At 42.1% G+C, this 26,468-nt stretch overlaps 1 protein-coding gene across 22 annotated transcripts in view; it reads left to right on the forward strand.

The window, feature by feature from the left end:
* The first annotated feature begins 3,756 nt into the window (after window positions 1-3,756).
* The window catches only part of ttn.1 (titin, tandem duplicate 1), a 173,208-nt gene continuing 150,496 nt past the window's right edge, over window positions 3,757-26,468 (forward strand). For all 22 annotated transcript variants that reach the window (XM_041068717.2, XM_055504775.1, XM_041068719.2 and 19 more), the window contains exons 1-10: window positions 3,757-3,999; window positions 6,632-6,735; window positions 6,829-7,032; window positions 7,540-7,827; window positions 8,133-8,167; window positions 8,676-8,854; window positions 8,961-9,096; window positions 17,219-17,278; window positions 17,367-17,625; window positions 17,750-17,822. In XM_041068717.2, coding sequence (XP_040924651.1) covers window positions 6,645-6,735; window positions 6,829-7,032; window positions 7,540-7,827; window positions 8,133-8,167; window positions 8,676-8,854; window positions 8,961-9,096; window positions 17,219-17,278; window positions 17,367-17,625; window positions 17,750-17,822 — 1,325 coding nt within the window. In that variant the 5' untranslated portion in view covers window positions 3,757-3,999; window positions 6,632-6,644. The remainder of the gene's footprint in view (window positions 4,000-6,631; window positions 6,736-6,828; window positions 7,033-7,539; window positions 7,828-8,132; window positions 8,168-8,675; window positions 8,855-8,960; window positions 9,097-17,218; window positions 17,279-17,366; window positions 17,626-17,749; window positions 17,823-26,468) is intronic.

Consider the following 26,468-nt stretch of genomic DNA (forward strand, 5'->3'; position numbering starts at 1 on the left):
TCTAGGTGAAATGTCAAATACATACAGTAAGACAAAACATAAGATATTAATTGCAGAACATAAGTCATAAATCATATAATAACTGCATAGAAATAAGGAAGAAACAATTTTCCCATAACAAAGACAACAAGAAAAAGAAAAAAGAAACCATACAAAACCACATCCATTAATCCGGGATGGATTGTATATTGCATATAATGAGCATGATGCAGGAGTGTATACAGTGAATGCAGTAAATACAATACTTAATACAATTCGGACTTGGGGGTACTTAACAGTTCTGATTGAACAGTCTGATTGCAGCAGGAAGAAATCTTTCCTTACCACAGTCAGGGTGGATCAGTCTGTCCTGCAGTGGGTGAGAGTCCTGGTCCAGGATGGATGTAAGTTTAGCCAGGACCCTTCTCTCACCCACCTCCTGCACTATGTCTAGAGTGCAGGTGCTGTCTTATGAGTTCAGTCTAGTTTATGGTTCAGATGCACACCCAGGTATTTATAAGAGTCCATTTTCTCAATGTCCATTCCCTGGATGTGCATGGGTGGGATGACAGCGGACTGCCGTCAGTGGAAATCCACCTCCATATCCTTGTCATAGTGGTGTTGCGGCTAACGTGGCGGACCCACATGCACAGCTTGGGAGGTGTACAGGTAAGTAGAAGGAGTTTAATTCAGACGTCGTCAGGATACAGGCAATAATCAAAACACGATAACAGAATGGCAGCAATACAAAGGAGGCAGGGAAAACTTGGTCAAGTACACAGGCAGCAGGTCGGTATCAGGTCGAGCCGGCAAAACTAAGGTTTAGGCTAGGAATTATCAAAAAGGGACTAAACAACGGGTAAGTAAAGCAAGAGCGCAGGAACATGGTATTAAGATTCAACGATCTGGCAGAGAACTAAGGTGAGTACTGGTGATTAAATACAGAACTTGTGATTAACAGACTGACATCAGCTGAACGGATCACATAAATGTAAGTAAAGCGAGACAGAAACATGGTCAAACAGAAACCGGAAATAACTACAAAATTAAACAGAAAATAACAGGCAGAAAAAAAACCCGGATTGCGACACTCCTTGGTTTTCCTGTGTTCATCAGGAGGTGGACTCTACCTGCTAAGGAGACTTTTGGAGTGAGTGGCATCAGCCATCCTGTACAATGTGGTTTGCTGGAGCAGCAGCATCACAGTAAGGGACAGGTAGAGACTGGACAGGGTCATCAAAAGATGATGTCTAGCTCTGTCCTGGGCTGCATTCTGGACACGGTGCAGGAGGTGGTGAGAGAAGGGTCCTGGCTAAACACACATGCATCCTGGACCAGGACTCTCACCCACTGGAGGCCTCACTGTCTGCTCTGTAGAGCAGCTTCAGTAGCAGACTGATCCACCCTCGCTGTGTGAATGAGACATATTGTAGATCCTTCCTACCTGCTGCTGTCAGACTGTATAATCAGAACTGTTAACTATCTCCCAGTCTACAAACTCATCCACTGCATCAGTGGTTATACAGACATTCCCTTGGTGCAATATTTGTTCAAAACTGTGCAATATGTAGATTCTATTTATGACTGCATATCCACTCTGATTATTGTTTAGTACTATGCTCTGTTAACTCAACCCAGCTTCACTGTTTCTGTATTTTGACTTGCTGCTGTATTTTTTCTTCTTCTTCTTCCACATACCTGTCGCCGCTCCGCCGGCTTAAGCCCACGCTCCTGTTGCTGCTCCGCTGACTTAAGCTCACGTTACTGTCGCTGCTCCGCCAGCTCAAGCTCCAGTCACTGAGTCGCCGTCCGCCCCAGCCTTTTATCGGGATCCAGCCCCTGTAGTGGCTTGTTGCCTGTCGGGAGGGAACCAACTTCCCGTCGTGGTCGCCCTAGACCATGTCGGCGGAGTCCCAGGTCTGACGCCCAGGTGCCCTGGTTTGACGCCCATTCCCTCGCGAGCTCTGCGAAATAAAGACTGTTGCTCCAGAGGAAGCCAATCTTGTCCCTTTTGACCCAGAGAAGGCCAATCTTGTCCCTGTTGGCCCAGAGGAGGCCATTCCTGTCCTCGCTGGCCCGGAAGAGGATATTCTTGTCCCTGTCGGCTCTGAGGAGGAGGTTGTTCTATTTCCTGTTGGCTCTGAGGAAGAGGCCGTTCTAGTTCACACCGGTCTAGGGCCTGGTGCCTGGTGCCTTCTGCTTTCCTCTCGTCCTTGGAGGTGCCGGTGGTTCCCGCAGGAGCTCGTTCGCTTTCACCCCCGGTGGTCCAAGGACGAATGTGTCGACCTCCGTCTCCAGGGGCCCGGAGATGATCCCTCGGATTGAGGGTACTCTGCCTTTCTGTGTTCAGGCGCCTCTTCCGGGGGTCCTGGTGGTCCGGTACTGACCACGCCCGCCCCAGTTCCTGGTGGTCCGGCACCAACCACGCCCGCCTCAGTTCCTGGTGGTCTGGCACCGAATACATCCGCCTCAGTTCTTGGTATTTTAATGTTGATTTATAAGTAATTAATAGGTAATTTTTTAAACATTTTTACAACCGTTAGCATTACACAAAAAATCTACATTATTTCAACCATATTTTTACATTGAAGGTCAGTTGTGTGCATGCTATTATGATGGCGTCAGCAACAGCATAAAGGAGCAAACTCCTGGGTGAGTTGGGAGGAATTACTAAATTAGTGATGACACTTGATGAACAAGATGAAACTCGCAATGACAGAGCTCAGTGAGTGTCCAAGTAAAACCGCATGAATTAGGATGTTGTCTTCAGTTACGCGATGCTACACTGTGACGTCACAGCACCTGTGACATCAGGAGTTGAAAAGTTAGCTAACTTTGGTTTACAGCATAAAACTACACACGCTTTCACTCAGAATAAAGTCATGTAATACTATAGATGTACATTGCAATAAATGAGTCTATTATCAAAAGATAATTTATTTCAGTAGTTCAAATGTATGTATGAATGTATATGTGAGCCTTTTAGCAGGTTCTAAAAACATGAGTTTGGAGGAGTCAGTCAAAACAAAACCACGTAAGAGGTCTGTCCTAGACCAGCACCAGTCAACATCTAAACAAATGCTCTAAACAGACAATGGCACAAAACTGTCAATGTAGGTCATAATTAATTAATAAAGCATCAATTTGGGTGCTTTATCAATAACAGATGACTGAAAACACTTGACCTAATGACTCAGTAGGCAGAGCATAAGGTCGCTGGTTCCATCCCCGCCTCTGGCACCAGGCGTGTCTTTGAGCAAGACACTTCACACTAGATCCCCAGGCGCCGCACCATGGCTGCCCACTGCTCCCCCAGACGGGGTGGTTTTCTGACAGAAATAGGACATTGTTGAAGCTGACTCTTCTCAGTGACGTGAAGGCAATGAGGCTTTAAAAGTGTTTTGTTGTGTTATAACTACAGTTTGGCTGGGCCGAGAGGGAGGGAGAGTTTGAGTGACAGGGACAGCTTCTGCCTCATTTCGGTCAGCATTTATTTGATGGTTGTCACAGTTCTCACAGATTCACAAGACATCTGCTTTTTTAGACTCTAACAAGCCAAATGCTGCAAAATGAGACATCTGATCGAGCTGCTGTTCAACGATTGATCTGAATCAAAGCCAGGAGAACCCTGATGGAGGGGGCTCTGGCAGGAAGGAGGTTGGATGAATGGCTGTCATGTCCCATCTTGCCTCTCTGCATGTCGTGCCCAGCCTATAGGGAGCCTGGGTGCAGTGATGATGTAGCTTGTCCCCTTGGTATAAAACCCTAAAGCACCATCTGGGCCCTCCTGAGCAGTTGGAGCATTCCCAGCCTTGCCTCGGGTGGAGGGATTGCAAGGAGGAGGGAAAGCAAAGCTACACTACCTCAGTGTGTAGTTTTGTTTTATTTTTTTGAGGGGGATATTTTGAGGCTCAACCGTTCTCCTCTGAAATTTTTGTAGACAAACGCTTCTGGATAAGGAGACTTGTGAGATTCTTCAGGGCCCCGTCCCATCAGAACCAGGCACTCTTGTGGAAACAAGTGAGTAACTTTGCAATGACTATTCATCTTTGCCAACTCATGGTTTAAATGGGCTCTGATCACACTGGCATGAACCTGTTGGTGTTTTTGCATTAGTGTGTGGTGCAGTTGGATGAGGCCACGTGCAGCTGGCTGATCAGGGATCAGAGACGGGCCAAGAATAGCTGCTGAGTTCATTAGAGTGGCCTGTTAGCTAGGCCTATGGCTTTTTAAGGGAATCAGCACCAGGGCTATCAGTTCACCTCTAGCTATGTGCCACATGGTGCCTGTCAGTCAACATGGACAGGTCAGGGTGGGGGTGCACAGGGTCTTGGGGTATTTTTGGCTCCTGCCATATGTGTCGCTCCAATTCTCATCTGGAAATATAAGAGTAGAGCTGATTCGTTCCAACTGGATAATTTTTGGGTTAAAGTAGTGTGCTTTTCTCGATGATTGATTGGTGGTGTTGATGAGCTTTGGTGTTGACTTAGGAACCTGAAAAACTAAAATCAGCTGGGTTATTTTGGGAGGTATGTGTGTGTGTGTGTGTGTGTGTGTGGGGGGGGGGGGGGGGGGGGGGGGGGTTGTGTAACAGCTGCTGTTCTGATGAGTTTAGGTTAATGTTCAAGACCAGAGAAGAATCAAATAAATGGTTCTGAAAGTGGATTCTTATGTTGGGTGATTCATGGCTGTAAAGGTATGTATGTATAGTATGAAATTACGACGTAATTAAGCTTTAAATCGAAAAGTTGAGTTTCACACCACTTTGTTTGGAAAAGCAAAAATAACTGTTCAATCTATGTAGAACTTGAAGGTTTATGTAGTGGGGTTTAGAGATGTGTTATGTTATTTGCTGTTTGAAGTTTGAAAAATCACAGTTCCTTCATAATAATCTACAATATATGTACATTAGTTGGTTGGTTCATTTTCTTAATTATCTTATGTAAAATTGTGATTTAATACTATGAGCGGCATTGATAAAGTGATGAAAATGCGTCACATTTTTTGATAGATATTTTTTCATCCTTTAGGGTTTTTAGTTGCGTCATGTTGTTGTGGGGCTGCAAATCAAGTCACGTTTTACTTGATAAAATAGGCATCAAGTAAAATATTAAAACTTAGTATAATTACTGTATGCTACCATTACTGGTTTAATTGTAGTTTTTATTCTTATTGTTTTGCTTAATTTTAAATTAAGTCATACTTAATTTTGATTCATAATTGGCATCACATTTTATGTCAATCATTAAAACAGCACTTCATGTCCCCCCTGACAAAACCTGTCAGCAGAGTTCTGCTGAATATGCATTATTTGAAACTCTATGCTGTGTGGAGCAGCTGAAACAAGTCGTAAATGTCCTAATGAGTTTTCACTCATGATCAGGTGAAGCAGTTACAGTAAAAACTATGTTATAAATAAAAAACAATTAGTTTCACATGCATTGGTCTGAAAAAGCCTCTAATACAAACAGGTAGATTGTAACCTGATGTTGGTGGCCAACATGAAGACCAGTACAGAAGCACATTGTGACACCAGTTTAGCTGTGTCTCATTAGACAGTTCTTTTAAGTTGGGGAAAGGACTGTAAATGATTACTAACAAAGAGGCCCTTTAATAATTATGTATAATTAAATAAAACCAAATACAAACTAAAACTGAACAATTAAATAGTAATGAACACTGGAAGGCAGAACTGTTTTTTGATTCAATTTCTTTTTTGTAATTTCAGATTCTAAACGATTTATAGATTCTGTTCAGTTTCACTGTGTACAAATCCAACTTTTTTTATGAATCGTGTTAATTATGTGTTTTTATTTGTTCACACCTGTGAGCTCACCCACTGTATTGCTGGTATAAATAAGAACTGCTTCAGGGTCTAAATTTACCTCCAGACCTGAGACTAAACCCAGAACATGGCGGTGGGTGCCGCAGAGAGACCCGCGTCCACGCTTGTAGCAAGTTCACATCATTTTAGCTCCATTTTTATGCTATCTGATAGCAGGCGCAGTTTGGCAGTTTCTTCTCCTAATGTCTGTAACTCTGGACTTCAGCTGTCGTCATTTGTAAGTCTCCCCAAATCATCTGTCCCACTGCTGCCTAAATTGCAGAAAGCGCTGCACATTTTGGTTTTCAAAAACAGAAATGTCATACAGTTGATTGTTATAACTGTTGCTTTAGGTCCTCACAGAGAAACAACTGGAAGACAGTAGTTTGGTAAATGCTGCTCAAAATCAGGGATTGAAATCAGAACCACTTAATGATTCTGGGTTAAGTTCTGGCTTTGATGACATCATGGGTAAATATTCAAATGAACTGTAAAACCTATGTAACCACATTTTTCACAATGAGAAACAATAACAAAACTACATTTAAAAAAATCAACTTTACACATTTGTTTGAAACTCAGTCTAAAGCACAACTTGATCTTAACAGTTTCTTGTTCAGTTTAAGTTTTGACTGATTTAAGAATTACAGTACCTTCCAGAACAAAGGTACCTTTTTTGGAGATGCAGGCACAGATACAATGATGTTGATATTCTGGTAGAAACTTATAAACCTGGCTCATCTAGCTGTCAGCTGACTCAGGTCTACACACGCTGTTCTACATGTAATCCAAACTAACATCACACACTATTTGTCTGGTTTGTTACAGGGTGCCGACTAACATGTCAACACAGGCGCCAACGTTCACGCAGCCGCTGCAGAACGTTGTGGCACTGGAGGGTAGTGCCGCAACGTTCCAGGCTCAAGTTAGTGGTAAGTGATGGAGCTGCTGTTTGATTTCAGGAGGATGTTTGTTATTATTGAAGTTGGATGTGGTTTAGTTGAACTTGTTTGTGCCCTCTGAAGGTTCTCCAGTTCCCGAGGTGAGCTGGTTTCGTGATGGCCAGGTTCTTTCCATCGCCGCTCTGCCCGGTGTTCAGATCTCGTTCAGCGACGGCCGTGCTGTTCTGAAGATCCCTGCTGTGACCGCCGCACACAGTGGGAGATTTTCTGTCAGAGCCACCAATGGAGCTGGACAAGCCACGAGCACCGCCGAGCTGCTTGTCACAGGTGAGACTGCTGCAACAATCAATCAATCAATCAATCAATCAATCAATCAATCAATCAATCAATCAATCAATCAATCAATCAATCAATCAATCAATCAATCAATCAATCAATCAATCAATCAATCAATCAAAGCTTTATTTATATAGCACCAGATAACAACACAGGTGACTAAGGCACTGAACAAAATACTATTACAATATTGAACATAATACAGCAATAAGTCAAAACACACACACACATAATTCAAAAGGTTTAGATTTAAAAACAACCAGATCTGAGGATGACCTGATCTCCAGGGGTAAAGAGTTCCAAAGTTGTGGAGCCAAGACACACATAATACACGTTCACCCCAGTGCTTAGTGTTGTAACATGACTGATGTCTGAGACAGAATATACAGTATTCAGACATTTAGAAAATGGTGAATGGTGAAAAAGTAGATACCATTAGTTTGTAATCAGGATTACAGCAGTTCTGGTATAGGTTTATTAATGATGTTTCCTCTGCAGCGGAGACAGCGCCTCCAAATTTTCTTCAGAGACTGCAGAGCATCACAGTGAGACAGGGCAGCCAGGTGAGGCTGGATGTCCGAGTCACTGGGATCCCAACGCCTGCGGTGAAGTTCTACAGAGAGGGAGCTGAGATCCAGAGCTCAGCCGACTTCAGGATCCTCCAGGATGGAGACCTGTACAGTCTGCTGATTGCTGAGGCCTTCCCAGAGGACTCTGGGACGTATTCTGTCATCGCCACCAACAGCAGTGGACGGGCCACGTCGACCGCTGAGCTGCTGGTTCAGGGTGGGGGTTATGAATTATGAATTACCTACGTATCAAAAGCAATAGAAGAGGCAATAGTAAAATATTTGGAAATCTGTTTGTTTCAAAAGCTAGGTTTAAATCAGTTTTACAAAAAAACATTTTGTTATTGTATTTGCTGACATACACTTAGAAAGTAGTAAAAGGTCTAGCTTTAGCTTTGTGACCAGTTCCAACTGACAGTAATTTTTATCTTATGGTTCTTTAGCAGTAGCTGTAATTAGGTTTTAATTGAATTAATGCGACCAGTTTGTAGATGCTCAAGTGATATTAATCTGTGTGTTCAGGGGAAGAGGCTGTTCCAGCAAAGAAGAGCAAGACGGTGAGTTTTAGATTACACAAACTCAGACCACAGTGTGAGTGTCACTAGAAATTACATCAAATGCAAACTCTTGTTTAATCAAATCAAATCTTATTCTCTCAGGTATATTTCAAATTATGTGACACTTACTCTACTCATTTTATTTGGTTCTTGATGTTTTCCATTTTAATTTATTGTATTTTATTTAATAATATCCCAGCACCTCTTTAATTAATTCCATCTAATTTCATTATCTTCCTTTGTGCCATATTAGGGTAATAATCTAATCACTGTTGGATTTATATAGTGATACATTATTAATTTCATATTAGTTATTGTTTTTCTTGTATTAAATCAATTAAATTCCGAGATTTTTTTCTAGACAAATTTTAATACACTCCCATGTTGCATTTATTTAGAAGTCATCTTTGTATCATCAGTTTTTTTTTTTTTGTGCTTAATTTATATTATAATCGTCTCCATAACCTCTGTTGATGTTTTATCCCCTTTAATGGTTTTGGATGTGCAGGTGGAGGATGCTGATTTGACTCAACCTCTGGCTCACAAGACACCACCCAGAGTCCCTCCCAAACCTACATCCAAATCTCCAACTCCATCCTCATTGGTCACCAAGGTAACCGGTGGACGCCAACAGTCGCCATCACCAGTCAGACACGTGAAGGCTCCTACACCCCCCACACCTGTCAGGTGGGTGGAAAAAGCACTCGATTATATTTTAAGATGAACAAAAAAACAAAACAGTAAAAAAAAATGAAAAATACATGTTTGTTAACAACCCCCCCTCCCATCCCAGACCTGCCAAGTCTCCCATCACAACACACAGGCAGGCAGCTGCTGCTGATGTTTTGCCGCCATGGAAGCAGGGAGATGAGGCTGGCACCACCACACCCAGTACCCTCCAGTTAGGCCAGGAGCAACAAGTCCCTGGGGTAAGAGAATCAGAATCAGATTCAGCTTTAATCGTTTGCACAGGACAACCAAGGAATTATAAGTCATCTGACTCCATCTTTAATTTTAATTATAGTTATTTACACAAATAAATGAACAAATAGACAAATAAACTACGGCTCGCTGTGTCACCTTCAACAGTGATTATTGCACATTTATGTTCATTTCTTTAACAGTCATTGAGTCATTATATTGTGTGACCGGTAGAGTTCAGGTCAGAAACAGCCTGGGGGAAGAAGCTGACTCTGTGTCTGCTGGTTCTGGTGGTTCTGCTGGCCACCTGTGGTCGCCTGCCACAATATGGATAAAAATGGATAAAAGCGGCATTTGATAAAGAAGCACTCCACGTGAGGACTGCCGAACTTCTTCAACACTGTGACATCTGTACACCAACCTTCGTTAATATAGAAGCACGTTTCGCCTCCCCATGTTTTCCCGCAAAGCTCTGTGGAGCATTCCTCCCAGCAAAAACTGAACCATTAGTTCATTATTAGCATTAGCAGCTGCTAATCAAGTTGCATATTATATAAATCAACGAATTGAATGATATGTGAAATTGCCATTGAGACATACCTTACGCCAGTCCAAGTGTAACCACTTCAACAGCTTCCCATTCAACTCCAGAGTCAGATTCTGGATCAAACATATGGTTGAAATTTACTATGAGGACGAGCTAGCCATTTTCGCTGTTACAGTGGATTCAGTTACCGTGAATTTTGATCCCTGCCGCGCATCCCGACTATGCACTTCCTCAAAGAGGTGTGGCGATCAACTTGGCTTGCGACACAGCCCTAAAACAGAGCCTTGTGGACAAGAGGTTGAAACAGACGTTTTCAGACGGGCCCTGTGGGCGATCTACAGAGCTTTTTGGCATGAAAAGTTACAGACACCTTACTGAGACATCAAAGTCCATTTCATTAGCGTTATTTAGTGTGGAAAAAAGCATGTGATCAGTCTGGATCTGCTCGGAGTGTGAGGGGAGGTTGTGTCACTGAGCAACCTGGAAGATGGGGCAGGGTTAGGTTCAGGTACTAGTTACCTGCATCAGTGTGTTTAGCTCTCAGCTACCAGGGCTGTTCACTGTTATAAATAAAGAGCCTGAATGCAGAGTGCAGCTTCATTTTCCTTTGATGGCCACTAGAAGCCGAACCAGAACATGAAAGCAAGATTTAACTGTGTCTATATGGATGTTTGTGCACAGTAGATCCACAGCTTGGTAAACATTTATTTGCTAAACATGTGAATGATGCAATGAAGTCAATGTTTGCACGTGGTTAATACTGTGGCTATGTTGGTTATTAGCCTTAAACTGTTGAAATGGCCTGGGAGAATAATCCCACATTGGGGAAATTACTCTCTGTAGTCTCTGCCATGTTACATCCATCCCCTTAGGGGAGCAGTGGGTGCCCAAGGAGCTAGTGTAAAGAGTCTCACAGACACACTTGGTTCTCTAGTGGGCTTGAACCTGGGACCTTCCACTGTCAACCTTCAGTTGGTAGACCCCAAGCTCTACCACCATGCCACTGCCAAGCCAAGTCAAACCAAACATGTCACAGTTGCTCTGTTTAAGTTATTTTATTTCACTCTTCTTCCTCTGTTTCTATTGGAATCAGCTATACTGTTGCTGTTTTGGTTTTGTGAATGTGTTTTAACCTTTCTTTCATTTATTTGGTTCATAAAATGCTACAGATGAGCAAGCACCCATATTTCCCCATTGTACAGTGACAGGGGGAAATGTCATAAGATCTTTCTGCTGTTGCTTGTCTTCAGGCTGAGGGAGGGAAAAGGGCAGGGGCCAAAGTGGTGGCTGCCGTCTACCTTGCTCTTGTCCGTTTGCCTGCGCATGTTGAAAGTGGTAGAGTTGAAGAGAAGTCTATAGAGATGGCTGCCAACCAACAGTATCCAGGCGACTGGACAACAGGGGTGCAGGTTGGCCATTTTACTCCTCAGGAGCTAAACCCTGAAGCAACTGTACCACTGCATCAGGTTAGATAGGTCTCTAACAGAATTACCAAGTGATTTGACCAAATTTTTAAAGGTAGAATAGTTCTGTCTTCTGTGCTTCTGGCAAAGAAACATCTTTAAAGAAAAGGACAAATCTCTTGATAACCACATAAATTATTACAGTATTTACTGTCATTTTGGGGCTTTAACACTCTTTGAACTCTGTTGGTTACTCCAGATTCAGAGAGCAACAGAAATATTCCATGTGGATTCTGCCCCCCCCTCCAATTCCACATTTTAAAGTTTCTAAAGTTCCTGTTTCAAAACATGAGTCTAGCTTTGAGGTAAGGACAGGCAGCATCAGGCAAGCAGGAGAAATGACCCAACACCATTTCCATGAAGTGTCTTTTTATATTAATTGCTGCTTTAGGTTAAACCATTTATTCTGCCATGTTAAATACGCACAACGCCTTTAACTGACACCAATATTACATGATGGCACTGTTGGGGATATGCGAGAAGCACAAATTATAACAATTGGATTTATAGCTCCTGAGTGGAGATACCAATTATGTTTATAATTTAGATTCACAAATCTTGGTTATTAGCTTAAATATATATAACTATATGACAAATGTCTTTAGTTTGGTAAGTAAAACACTTACTATTATTGATTTAATAATTATTAATTGAATTAACAATTACTTAATTTACGGGGCACCACCCTGTTACCAGGGACCAATAACCAATTTGGAATAGCCAATACAGTCTCATTTGTATTTAAGTTAGTTGAAGGGTGAACTCCGTACCATAGCCGACTCAATTCACCAGTGCTGCAAAACCATATACAAATAATCACAGACAACGACCAATTAAATTATGAATGCTTTATTAAACAATTAATATTAACTCTAGTGTCAACACTAACTTGAATAACTCGGCAAGTCACAACTTAATCTTATGGTGTGTTCGTCTGGAAGCACTGTATGTGTATGTGTGTGTGTGTGTGTGGGAGAGAGAGAGAAAGAGAAAGGAGGAGGGAGAGCGCCCCCCTTTAGGGGCGTGGTGAGCTGGCACAGCTGCGCGCGTGTGCCGGTGAGCCCTTTGAATGGAGCGCGCGTGTCTGGCGCTCACAGGGAAAGAAGCGTGTAAAGGAGTGTGAAGTGGCACTAGCGTGAATAAGGCTTGTGGTCACACAAACACGTGGGGCTATATTCTGCGATATAGTCACGTGATCGCGGAAGCGTGCGGTGGTTGAAACGTGCGCTTGGCGTGGTTGCAGAAGAAACAGAGCACAGCACAGTACCACAATAAAGCACTTAAGCTAGCGAAATCACAGGTTAAAACACTTCAATGTGCACCTCTTAGATTCACGTAGATCGGTAACAGCGTTACAGTCACGTGATCGCGGAAATGCACAGCGGTCAGATCGTGTGTGCAGGAAAAGAAACAACACAACAATAAAACAATTACTGATCCCCTAAGAGTTCTACTCTGCTCAGACCTAAGAATGCCTCTGCCTTACTGCTTAATCCTGGTGGGAAGATCCAGCGTTGCGTGCGTGCGTGTGTGCGTGCTTGCGCTGTTGCGGTCCGGTCCGGTCCAGGTGTGCGTCGCGGTGATCGCGTCGTGATCAGCTGATGCGGCGGCGAGTGAGGCGGTTAAGCTGGCGGTTTCCTGCCGTGTGGCTGGAAGTAGATGGGTGATCAGGCCCGTTCTCTGTGACGACGTCCCCGTTAGTTCAGCTGCTGGCGGCGGTGGAGGTTCCAGGCGTGCCGGTGCAGAGGTGGTGGTCTCGTGTGCGAGGAGAGAAGGGACCGGGACGAAGTCGGAGAGAAGGTCGGAGAGAACAAGGGTCAGGGAGAACAAGGGGAAACGGGACAGGGTCGGAGAGAACAAGGGTCGAGTCTTTGGTCACGGCGACTTTTATAACCGTGTTTTTGGTCACGCCCGTCCTATTGTTTGGTCCAATCAGGACGGCTGACGTCCAAGTTCTTCCGGCTGACGTCTGAAGTTTCTCCGCCGTTTGTCGCTTGGGGGAGCCAGGTATGGGTCCCCAGCCTGGCGCCTGGTTTTGGCGCTGAGATTTGAAATCTCTTTGTTCTCACTCACTACTATCAGAATTAGGACATTACATGCATGCCGCAGTGTTTCCTTTGTTTGAGCATGTGGGACCTTAATAATAATTCTGTTAATAACAGATTATACAGATGAGGTCCCCCAACAGCACCTTTCAACACATTTGAAAGCTCGGATGGAAGCTCAGTGCTTCCAGTTCCACTTGAACCTGTAAATGGTAATTATAATAATAATAATGTCCGTCTTTAAAGTCTACACACTGAAATAAATGAACTTTGTTCTTTCAGAGCTGAACTTACCCAACCAACATCAGGGCAGCGTCATGAACATTAACTAAAAACTAATGTTGGCCTTGGATATACAGTAGTTTGGGATTCTACAGTTCTTATTAGTCGCTTTGACGCAGCCGTCCAATGAAACGCTGCTTCAATGTTAAAATGACACGCTTTGTTTGCAAAAGGCTCTAACTGTGTCAAACACTGGAAATATAGAGCAAAAACTCATTTTGCCTTCAAACAGTACGACTTGCAACTAAGTATATGAACACGACCAATCAGTCATACGTAACAAAACACTGATCTCAGTGTGAATCAGTGCTTCATTGACCGTCAATTTAATGTAGTGCCCGTCCCATTTAACTATTAAATACAGTAAATAACTAAGCTGTTATAATACAATGGGCAGGGCCCTGGGTTTGATTTTTATATTTTGGTGTCGTAATAAATCAGAATAAATCGTATTTATAAATGCTTGTATTCTATTGTTCTATTATCCAAAGTACAAAAAGACCACCTTTAATAACTTCTGGACAATGTCCATTTAAAGTAAAAGTCTAAATTTAGTTATGAAGTAATCCCAAACACTTTACAGAATTTGTAATGCTTTACACAATCTTAATATCTTTACGCATATGTTAATAGGAACATATGCAGGCCTGAGTCAACGATTGGTATTGTTGATGTCTGCAAACTTAATGACCACTTCGCTCTAAAGCAAAAAAAACAAAAAAAAACAAAAACAAGCATGTGCAACACTCAGTACTCACAGTCTCCTAGTTTATCAGTACAGTATGATATGGTGTACTTGGCTCTGAGAATAGTGGAGGAACAACCACAGCGAGGTGTCGACCTGGCAACTTGGTCCCAACGGGAAGAATTCTGGATCTCCTCTGAGTGCCCACAGGAAAAGTCCAAGACTTGCATCCTAATTCTTCGGCAGTATGTTAAATGCTCTCAACTTCTTTGGCGAACTCTGCATCCCCCGTAGTCAAGGAACAGTTCAACTGCAACCTCACCATGCGTCTAGCTTCTCACTGTAATCTGTCACACTCACACACAGATTCTCATGATCCCGCTCTCACCTGGTGTGATTGGACTACCAGTCTGATAACAAAAAAATAGCATCCAGAGCATACGTAGATTAAAAATCTGATATATCATAGTTATACTGTAAACACAGTAACACATACATAGTTTTTTTCTATTAAATCGTTGCTAAACAATAACACAAATTTACTATAGTCAAACCTCTTTTGTCATTTTAACTGATTTAATTAACATACTCAAATGATATCTGAAAAATATGTAACTGAAGTATTATCCAAGTAGTTTGTTTTGGACTATTTCTTTTAGTTCTCTTTAACACAGATACTTTTCTTTTAGCCAGGGCTACATTAGCCTGTTGCTATTTGTTGTCTTTGTAGTTTACACATGCTGGTAAAGACCAACACAGACCTGGTACCTTTTTAAGGCCTAAAAGCTGATAGCAAATTAAAGATTTTTGTTGAGGAGTGTCAAACAGGTGCTATGGTGAGTTTATACTGGTCTTACTGGTTTCTAATAGTTTGGAACAGATGGTTTCTCTTTGGTCACCAAAGCTAAAACAATGAAGTTTTTTAACTGTTTTGCTATAGGGTGGGGAACTTGTATCAATCCAACGAGAACGGGTTTACACATTTGCTAGATGTGTCTGATGCACAGCTGGAATAATGATGTTGAAGACTAAGTGGAAACTAGTTTCGTAAAACAGGTCAAAGCGACCAATAAAAACTGTAAAACGGTTGACTTTTTCAATAAGAAAACCTTTAATAGTCCCACAATCACTTGATTGTCACTTGATCTGTAAATTAGTCAAACCTTTTTAGCATGTTGGTTATCCACTGTGTAAACGTAAGAAAAGAAACTGAAATATTACATGAATTATGTTTTTTTGCTGCTTGCCTGAAATGCAAACTTGTTTTGAACTGTAATGTAGAAGTGACCATATACAGTATGTACAACAAAGCAATGAGGAATCTACCTTTAACCTTTACCTCACTGATTTAATGGATAAACTGCCTAATCCAGTAGCCATTTATTTTTCCAGCTTCATGCATACCTCCTTTTGTGGACTCTGTTGTAGTGTAGTGTGTGAATTAAACTAACATGTTTTTAAAACCAAACCTTTTATACATGTGGTTGGTTGGTTCTCCTCTCTGTGACGGGCAGGTTCCAATCGCTGGCTCAGGTATTGCCACTCTGCAGAATGAGCTGTCCTCCTCCACTGCTATGGCTAGAAAGATCATCAAGACAGACAAGTCCACCAATCTACCTCACAGAGTGGTAGAAACAAGGCTGACAACAGAGCCTGCCTTTCCACCATTTAAAGACATCACTGTATTTGACACCAAGTTAAAGGCGGTGGAGGGGTACTTTGGGGACACGAAGAGAATGTTTGAGGACTGGGGAGCTAGTAGTAGTAAGTAGTTTAGTGGGCTGCATCTAAACAGGACAAGAAAACCTGATTAGTAAATATGGTCAGTTTCTCTAGAAATAATGTTTAGTCTTGTTTTTTTTAATGCAAGATTACAGCCAGGGAGCTGAGTCTTGCTGCTCCTCTCAGTTTGAAGCATTTCAATGATTTCAAAAAATCCTTATATTAAATAGATTTTAAATATTATCTATCATCATACTGTTTATTTACTGTATATTGTTGGGCCTAAAAATCTGAGAGAGACACTATTGAGTCAGATAGCCACCCTGGATGACATAACATTAGCTTCAGATTCTACTGTGAGGAACCTTGGTGTCATGTTTGACCAGGATCTCTCTTTTACATCATACATTAAACAAATCTCCAGAACTGCCTACTTCCACCTTAGAAATATAGTTAAAATCAGAAGCATCCTCTCTCAGAGCGATGCAGAGAAACTGATCCATGCATTTGTTACCTCTAGGCTGGACTACTGTAACTCCTTACTCATAGGATGTCCTAACAGCTCCTTAAAAAGCCTACAGCTCATTCAAAATGCTGCAGCCAGAGTTCTGACAGGACTTAGAAAGAGAGATCACATTTCTCCTACAATAGCTTCTCTGCACTGGCTGCCTGTAAAATGTAGGATAGAATTTAAAATTCTCCTACTCACATACAAAGTACTCAATGATAAAGCTCCTTCTTATCTTAAAGACCTTATAGCAGAACACTTCGTTCTCAGAGCGCTGGGCTACTTGTGGTTCCTAGAGTGTTTAAATGTAGAACAGGGGGCAGAGCTTTTAGCTACCAAGCTCCTCTCCTCTGGAACCAGCTCCCTCTTCAGGTTTGAGAAGCTGACACACTCTCCACCTTTAAGATTAGGCTTAAAACCTTCCTTTTTGATAAAGCTTATAGTTAGAGATGGTTCAGGTCACTGGCAATTATTGTTAGTCACAGGAACCATCTCTTAGTTAAGCTGCAATAGACATAGACTGCTGGGGGACTTAATTTATACACTGAGCTCCTCTGTTTCCTTCTACCTCCTCTGTCCAATAACCTCCCATCATTGTCCCATGTTTAACTAACCTTGTCTCTTTCTGTCCAGTAGTTGTGCTTCTCTCTCTGGTTTTCTTGATGTCTGTGAAAGTCCAGGTTTTAACATCCTGCTAATAAAGGTCATGCTCCTTAGTGTCATTGACAACTTCATCCTCACCTCCTGAGCCTATGAAGGCTTGCCTCCATCCAGCTTTGTGGTCCTCTCTTCAAAATGTTGGATTGTGTCCCATAGAAATAGTGTATTGTAGATACTTTTCTAGATGGCTTCTAAGCATTTCTGTGAATGTCCAACAGGTGGCGGAGGCAGCAGCTGTGCCATCCACTGGGGGGGCAGCACCACCAACAGTTGTGTCTGTAAGTAGTGTCATTCTGCTTCTTGCCGCAAAATGTTTTGATAGTTTGATGAAGAGACATTTTCTTAAAGTCCTGTGTTTGTCTGTAGGGTTTGAAGAACACAAATGTGACAGAGGGGGATTCAGTGACCCTTCAGTGCCAGATCAGTGGACATCCAGCTCCCGCTGTCATGTGGTTCAGAGAGGACTACAAGATCGAGAGCTCCATTGACTTCCAGATCAGCTACGAGAACGGTTTTGCCCGGCTGGTGATCCGCGAGGCGTTTGCTGAAGACAGTGGACGTTTCACCTGTACAGCCACCAATGAAGCTGGAACCATCAGCACCTCCTGCTTCCTGCTTGTACAGGGTCAGTGAAAACAGTAGAATCAGTCTGGTTGCTTATAATTCGCAAACAAGAAGTGTTTTGAATATGTAATCGCATTCCTTTTATTATCAGACTAAAGCGAAAAAAAATGCATCTTTCTCCTCAGTGTCTGAAGACATTGAGAGCAGAGGGGAGATGGCTGCCGTACGAGAACAAATTGAACCTGTACACGAGAAACTGTGAGTTAAATCAAAGTCAATAAATACTTCATCAGAATCAGAATTAGTTTTATTGGTCAGGTGTGGAGAATTTCTCATTAACATGAACAAACTGGAATCTGTTCAACAAATAGGATTTAAACCATCCCAGTGCTGGTTCTTTAATTTCAATTCTATGTTCTAGTCTCTGTAATAGAATGTTGTATCAATGTATCAAATGCAGCACTAAGATCTAAAAGGACAAGGACAGAAACTAGAACATTGTCTAAAGCCAAGAGAAGATCATTAGTGACTCTAAACAGAGCTGTTTTGTTTTCTAAATCCCGACTGAAATCTTTGTACAGGTTATTCCCACTAAAGTGGTCAGATAATTGTTTAGCCACAATTTTTTAAAGAACCTTATAAATAAATAAATTTCAAATAAATTTAAAATGGGCCTATAGTTGGCTAGTTCTCCAGGGTCCAGAGTATGTTTTTTCAATAAAGGTTTGACCACAGCCACCTTAAAAGCCTGTGGTACATAGCCTAAATGTAAAGATTAGTTGATTTGATTTAATATGGACGAGCTTTTTGCAGATGATGTTGTCCTGTTGGCTTCAACGGGCCAGGACGTCCAGCGTGCGCTGGTGCGGTTTGCAGCTGAGTGTAAAGCTGCTGGGATGAGAATCAGTTCCTCCAAATCTGAGGCCATGGTTCTCGACCGGAAAAAGGTGGTTTGCTCTCTCCAGGTTGGAGGAGAGTTCCTGCCCCAAGTGGAGGAGTTTAAGTATCTTGGGGTCTTGTTCAGGAAGGAGCGTCAGTTTGACAGACGGATCAGTGCGACGGCTGCAGTAATGCGGTCGGTGTATCGGTCCGTCGTGGTGAAAAGGGAGCTGAGCCAAAAGGCAAAGCTCGCAATTTAACAGTCAATCTATGTTCCTACCCTCACCTATGGTCATGAGCTTTGGGTCATTTCAGGCGATACAAGCGCCTGAAATGAGCTTCCTCCACAGGGTGGCTGGGCGCTCCCTTAGAGATAAGGTGAGGTCACCCGGGAGGAACTCGGAGTAGAGTCGCTGCTCCTCCACATCGAGAGGAGCCAGTTGAGGTGGCTCGGGCATCTGGTTCGGATGCCTCCTGGACGCCTCCCTGGGGAGGTGTTCCGGGCATGTCCCACCGGTAGGAGGCCCCGAGAAAGACCCAGGACTAGCTGGAGAGACTACGTCTCTCGTCTGGCCTGGAAACGTCTTGGGGTCCCACCGGAAGAGCTGGAGGAAGTGTCCAGGGAGAGGGAAGTCTGGAACTCTCTGTTCAGACTGCTGCCCCTGCGACCCGGCCCGGATAAGCGGATGAAAATGGATGGATGGATGGATGGATGGACGAGCTGATTAAATGTAGAACGTCTTTGAGTAATCTGGTTGGGATTGGATCTAAAAGACAAGTGGATGACTTGGAAGAGTTAATTATTGAGGTTAACTCCATATGAGTTATGGGGAAGAAGCTGTCTAGGTAAGACAGAGGATTTGGTAAACTTAAAGTTAATGGATCTAGACAGTGCTTTCTGTCATTTGGAGAGAGTTGCTGCTGAATGTCTTCTGCAATGGGTATAATTTTATTAGTAAAGTAGTTCATAAAGTCATTGCTGCTGAGATTTAAAGGGGTGGTAGGCTCAACACATCTATGATTCTTAGCCAGCCTGGCTACACTGCTGAAAAGGAATATATTATTAGACTGTCCTTCCATGCAATGCTGTTTACATTTATTTTGTTGAAACGCCACTGCCTTTTGTTGTGGAAATCTTCTTATAAAGAAATCAACCGGAGATCATCAGTGTGATAAACCATCTCAAAGTTTACTCTCATGTGGACACGGAGTGGATCACAATCACAATACCTCTAAGACGTAAGGCACATCTTACTACAGCATGTACAAAGTATCCACTGAGGGACTGAGGACACAAGATCTGTATTTATACCCTGTTACAAACCCCCACATGAGCTGTTGACTGGTCTTTGATATACATGAGTGCAGTAAACCCCCCTTTACTTCCTTTAACAATGTTCCCGTGGTCACTACAGTGAAACCCTTACCATTTGATAACCAAATGGTTGATGACCCCCCAGGAACAACCCTCAGCCAGAGGCACAGCATCTCATGACAAACACAAAATTTCCCACATTCCTCCCTTTTTGACACTAAGTGTCAAACATACAAACAAGGGAAATTATTGTCAACATTTGAAGGTATTGTCTATTTACTGTCTGTCTCCCTTTTAAGTCCTTGATATTCTGTTGGTGCTCGTCCACATTAATAGAAGGAAACATGGTTTCCCTACTCACAGAAGATTCCTTAAACCTGTTCTGTTGAAGGAGTTTCCGATGTTGCTCTTCTGTTGATTCCATCTCTGCTGTCCTTTGTTTTTTCTTTTTCCTAATGTTGATTTGTTTTGCAACTGAAGACATTCAAACAGTTGAAGTTGATGTTCCACTGAATCTTCCACAATCAGCAATACCCTAGCAGAAGCATCGTTGATGACGCTTTCATCAAATTTCTAGTCATCGGTGGTCCAAAACAGTAGGTCAGGTCAGCTCCTGCTTTCAGGGGGAGAATCATTAAGGGAAGCTTAAAAGTATAAAACTATAAGCAGTTACACCCTGCACATAAATGACATCATCAATGACACAAAGTAGTAGCAGCTAATGCTGATAAAAGTTAGTTAGATGTGTTAGTGTTAGTAAGTGTTAGTATTAGAAAAATAGAAATAGAAGAATGGTTTCTTACAGTGTGAAAACAGGAAACATTTCATAAAATTGAAAACATGTTTAAAGTAAAAGCAAAAACTGTTCGAAAAGCTATTGTGGAATATTCTCAGTTACTGTAGTCAAACATTATAAAAATGTGAAGCAGAAAGTATCATAGGCTTCACTGTGAGGTCTTACTATGGCTCCTCTGACAATTATATAAGACAGAATCATTTTAGATGTTTGTGAAAATAATAAAACAGTAGCTGATGCATTTTTAAGGAATTTGAATAAAATGAACATCAATAAACAATAGACTCCTGTTTAGTTCAAAACCAATCATTGAAGGATCTAATCATTCACCTCTTCAAACTTTAGCTTTGGAGGTTACAGCTGTTAAATAGTTCTTGGTAAATAGTACCTTAAGACTTTTATTTATTTTTATTTTAATGTTTTTTACTGATTAAAACTGTGGCTTCTTATACTTGCATTTGTGTCATTGGCCACAAATTTTAAGATTTAATTTAATTTATGTCTTTTTAATCCAGTTTTGATTGTCATCTAGAAACCAACGCTATCATTCTCAGAAGAAATTGTCTAGGTTAATATCAATGATATTCAGACTCTTTCAACTCTTAATATTGGGTGAGAAATCAGAACCACTTTCAAAACACAAAAAATGTAAAAATCACAAACAAATATTTGAACCTCCTCCCTTTTGATACATGGATTAAACCCATGAAAAGAAAAGAGATGTTAGCATGTGTACCTGGATTAACCCAGGTTCACCCTTCATCAAAACCTGATTTCACAAGGATGATATGGATTGAAAGTGACAAGAACAGAAATGATTGTATACTGTGGTCCTTCAGACATCTGTATAAAGCATCTCATTAGAAAAACTCATTTTACTGCAGATAATCTGAGATTAAAACAAACACAAGCATATAAAACAATCAAAAAATCCCCAAACAAGCAAAAACAAAACTATATACTGTATGTACACTGAATTCAGTAACACCTTCTATAACTCTTAGGAAGAAGCAAAATAAAAATCAAGTCTGTGTTGCAGTCAGAAGTCCAAGTCAAAAATTCATGTATAGTCACAAAAATTAATCCCATGTAAATTGTTATATGGGAGAGATATCTTCAAAATCACAAATATCAAAAATCCCAATAACGTGAGTCAGGGATAACATGAATACGCTAGATCCACATTCAGTTAGTATTCATTGAAAAACCACCAGGACTGTCTGGGTGAAAACAGCTCCAAATGGTTCTAAAGTTAATTAACCCTTTGGTGTGAGGACAGACAAAGTGGGGGTGAGGTGTCAAACAATGGAACCTTGGCTCAGAGACTCAAGTAAAATCTATTCGGATGTTATCAGTTTCAGAAAACATCCACATCAACCAGTATCTGGTCATAATTACTATCCCGTTTTATCATTATCGTTATTACATTATCATCACTCAGGGATGAAAATGACTATAGAAAAAATTGGTTATTCATCTATTTTTCTATCAATCTGACATATATGCTTTCCCTATAAAATCTTTTTAAAAATTTAATTCAATCTTACTGATTTCTTTTCAAAAACTTGTGGAGCATAAATAGTCTGGATATAAAAACTACTCATTCTAAATTTACTGTTGAAATTTAGTATTGATTTGAGAAACATCCTAATAATTTGTGCCTTCTCTATATGTTTCTATGCTCATGTCTGTGTCTTCTCTATGCTCTGACCTGTCGTCCTCTGCTGTCTCTGTGGTTTAGCTGATTTTGATGAAAATCCTTTGCTCTGGATCTTACTAGATCTGGTTCTTTTTGATTAGAACAGTCATTATGATTCTGATCGCTCTGTCAGCGCTGTTGTCTTCTCCTTTATTCTTTGTCTTGGACCTTTCTCACACCGGCTGGTGTAAACTTCCATCACCTTCAGTCCCTTGAAGAGACAGCAGCTGTTCTTCCATCTCTCAGTCACCAACACCTTCCCGTCTTCACTCCTGAGCATTTGTTGCATCTTCCCTTTTGTTCTGATTCTGGTGCCTGTAATCAACAAACACCTACTGGAAGAAAATCCTTTTTTCCTGGAAGGAGCAGTTAGTGAGAGTCTTGGTCTGTGTCCTGCACAGAGGTCAGAGAGAGGTCAGAGAGTGTCCTTTCTCCCCCACTGTGGGTCTTCTGCTTCTGGTCAACATCAGCTTTTGTTGGTCCCAGATTCCTGTAGAGATGACGTCTCCTTGATGGATCAAAGCTCCTCACACAGAGACAGCAGGGTACAGATCCCTGATTCCTCCCCTACTTGCTAATTTATCCCCATTGTTCACTTTCACAAGACTTTCTTTCTCAAAACAAATCTTGCAGATTTCCATCTACTCTTAACTTCCCCTACCTCCTTCTTCCTACCTGCCAACTTCCTCTTCTCCTGGTTCAACCTTTTGCTAATGAGTGACACGGACTACATAATAAAATGCTATTGGTTTCTATAGTTTACCTGGTGCCAAAGTTGAACATCCTCACCCAGTTTTCCATTGTTTGCAGCCTGTTAATCAGAGCCTGTAAGGATTAAATAGTCATTTCTTTGGGTTTTGTTCCTAGACTCACTTGGGCAGATGCTTAGACTTTAACTGGATTTTTTGAAACACACAAGTCTCCACTCATTCTGATCTTTCCATACCACAGCATGGTTAGACATTAGCATTCACACAATTACCTTATGATGACTTTTTTTCAGCCAGGTACTTTGTACGACACATTCGTTCAGAGCAACGTACCCTGTTGTGTGTTTATCATGCTGCACACAGACACTAAAGGAGTCATCACAAGCTTATAGCATTATATATATTATTAGATCAATCATATCCCCTTTACTCCAGTGGGACATCCATAGATCTACTATCTACATAATTAAGTATAATTAATAGTTATCTTATATAACAGTTATAATTAATCTAGACTTAAAAACCAACAACAAAAAACAAACAAGCCACATCTGACACAAAGTGACATATAACACACAAGCTGAGCTTAAAGTGGTTCACAATCTTGCTTAATTTTTACTCGTACGGTGGTTTCCCTTATAAGCCCTCATGGCTTCACAAATTCTTCGTAATCCTACCAGTGATCAATCAGTTACCTTTCCCTGCTTTTTTGTATTTTTTTTTAATCCACACTGGTGTCTGCTACTCACAAAGTCCTTCACAGACTAATGGGCTCTCACTCACCATCAAGGTATTACAGAATTTAAACACGAACGTGACTTAACAATACCAAGCGCTACAACACCCAAAGTGTTTCCGTAAACAGAGATGATTCATAACACTGTACTCACAAACTGAATGGAGCGTCCGCTGTCCGCCACCCCGACCCAGCATCAGGCGGGATTCCATCCCTCCATTTGTTGGAGCGAAAATTTCCTTGAATCTCCTTTGAGATTCCCACTGGTGGTTTACCTTCAGTCTGGGCCAGGCGTCGATCAACTGAACATCCCTCCCACTTCTGACACCAAATTGTTGTGGAAATCTTCTTATAAAGAAATCAACCGGAGATCATCAGTGTGATAAACCATCTCAAAGTTTACTCTCATGTCGACACGGAGTGGATCACAATCACAATACCTCTAAGACGTAAGGCACATCTTACTACAGCATGTACAAAGTATCCACTGAGGGACTGAGGACACAAGATCTGTATTTATACCCTGTTACAAACCCCCACATGAGCTGTTGACTGGTCTTTGATATACATGAGTGCAGTAAACCCCCCTTTACTTCCTTTAACAATGTTCCCGTGGTCACTACAGTGAAACCCCCACCATTTGATAACCAAATGGTTGATGACCCCCCAAGTACTATCCTCAGCCAGAGGCACAGCATCTCATGACAAACACAAAATTTCCCACACTTTCTAGTTTTCTGGTCATGTGCTTTAGGCTGTGGATCTATGAGTTATACCATGGAGCTAACCTCCTCTGATTCACTGCTTTTTTCTTCAGAGGAGCCACTGTATCTAACATTGTACGTAGAGAAGCTGCAGCATCATGTTGGGGATATGCGAGGAGCACAAATTATAATAATTGGATTTATAGCTCCTGAGTGGAGATACCAATTATGTTTATAATTTAGATTCACAAATCTTGGTTATTAGCTTAAATATATATAACTATACGACAAATGTCTATAGTTTGGCAAGTGAAACACTTACTATTATTAATTTAATAATTATTAATTGAATTAATAATTACTTAGTTTACGGGGCACCACCCTGTTTCCAGGGACCAATAACCAATTTGGAATAGCCAATACAGTCTCATTTGTATTTAAGTTGGTTGAAGGATGAACTCCGTACCATAGCCGACTCAATTTACTAGTGCTGCAAAACCATATACAAATAATCACAGAAAAGGACCAATTAAATTATGAACGCTTTATTAAACAATTAACATTAACTCTAGTGTCAACACTATCTTGAATAACTCAGCAAATCACAACTTAATCTTATGGTGTGTTCGTCTGGAAGCACTGTATGTGTATGCGCGTTACCTGGGATAGGAGGTGTGTGTGTGTGTGTGGTGTGTGTGTGTGTGTGTGTGTGTGTGTGTGTGGGTGCGTGTGTGAGAGAGGGAGAGAGAGAGAAAGAGAAAGGAGGAGGGAGAGCGCCCCCCTTTAGGGGCGTGGTGAGGTGGCACAGCTGCGCGCGTGTGCCGGTGAGCCCTTTGAATGGAGCGCGCGTGTCTGGCGCTCACAGGGAAAGAAGCGTGTAAAGGAGTGTGAAGTGGGACTAGCGTGGATACGGCTTGTGGTCACACAAACACGTGGAGCTATATTCTGCGATATAGTCACGTGATCGCGGAAGCGTGCAGTGGTTGAACGTGCGCTTGGCTTGGTCGCAGAAGAAACAGAGCACCGCAACAGTAACACAATAAAGCACTTAAGCTAGCGAAATCACAGGTTACAACGCTTCAATGTGCACCTCTTAGATTCACGTAGATCGGTAACAGCGTTACAGTCACGTGATCGCGGAAATACACAGTGATCAGATCGTGTGTGCAGGAAAAGAAACAACACAACAATAAAACAATTACTGATACCCTAAGAGTTCTACTCTGCTCAGACCTAAGAATGCCTCTGCCTTACTGCGCAATCCTGGTGAGAAGATCCGGCGTTGCGTGCGTGCGTGCTTGCGCTGTTGCGATCCGGTCCGGTCCAGGTGTGCGTCGCGGTGATCGCGTCGTGATCAGCTGATGCGGCGGCGAGTGAGGCGGTTACGCTGGCGGTTTCCTGCCGTGTGGCTGGATGTAGATGGGTGATCAGCCCCGTTCTCTGTGACGACGTTTCCGTTGGTTCAGCTGTTGGCTGCGTTGGAGGCTCCAGGCGGACGGAGAGAAGAAAGGTCTGCAGTGGTCTCGTGTGCGAGGAGAGAAGGGTCCGGGACGAAGTCGGAGAGAAGAAGGGAAACGGGACAGGGTCGGAGAGAACAAGGGAGGACGAGATCGAAGAGAACAAGGGACGGTCACGGCGACTTTTATAACCGTGTTTTTGGTCACGCCCGTCCCATTGTTTGGTCCAATCAGGATGGCTGACGTCCAAGTTTCTCCGCCGTTTGTCGCTTGTGTCAGCGGGAGTTGGATGTCAGTGGGGGAGCCAGGTATGGGTCCCCAGCCTGGCGCCTGGTTTTCGCGCTGAGATTTGAAATCTCTTTGTTCTCACTCACTACTATCAGGATGAGGACTTTACATGCAGGCCGCAGTATTTCCTTTGTCTGAGCATGTGGGACCTTAATAATAATTCTGTTAATAACAGATTATACAGATGAGGTCCCCCAACAATCATCTACAAAACAGTCAACCTGTTCATAAGGAAGGTATTGAGGCAAAAGATGATGGAATCATCTGCTTGAATCTGGCAACAGCGTTGTCAGATAAACATTTGCTATAGTAAGATTTCT

The sequence above is a fragment of the Betta splendens genome, chromosome 21 (genome assembly GCF_900634795.4).
Source record: "Betta splendens chromosome 21, fBetSpl5.4, whole genome shotgun sequence".
NCBI classification, from domain to species: Eukaryota; Metazoa; Chordata; class Actinopteri; order Anabantiformes; family Osphronemidae; genus Betta; species Betta splendens.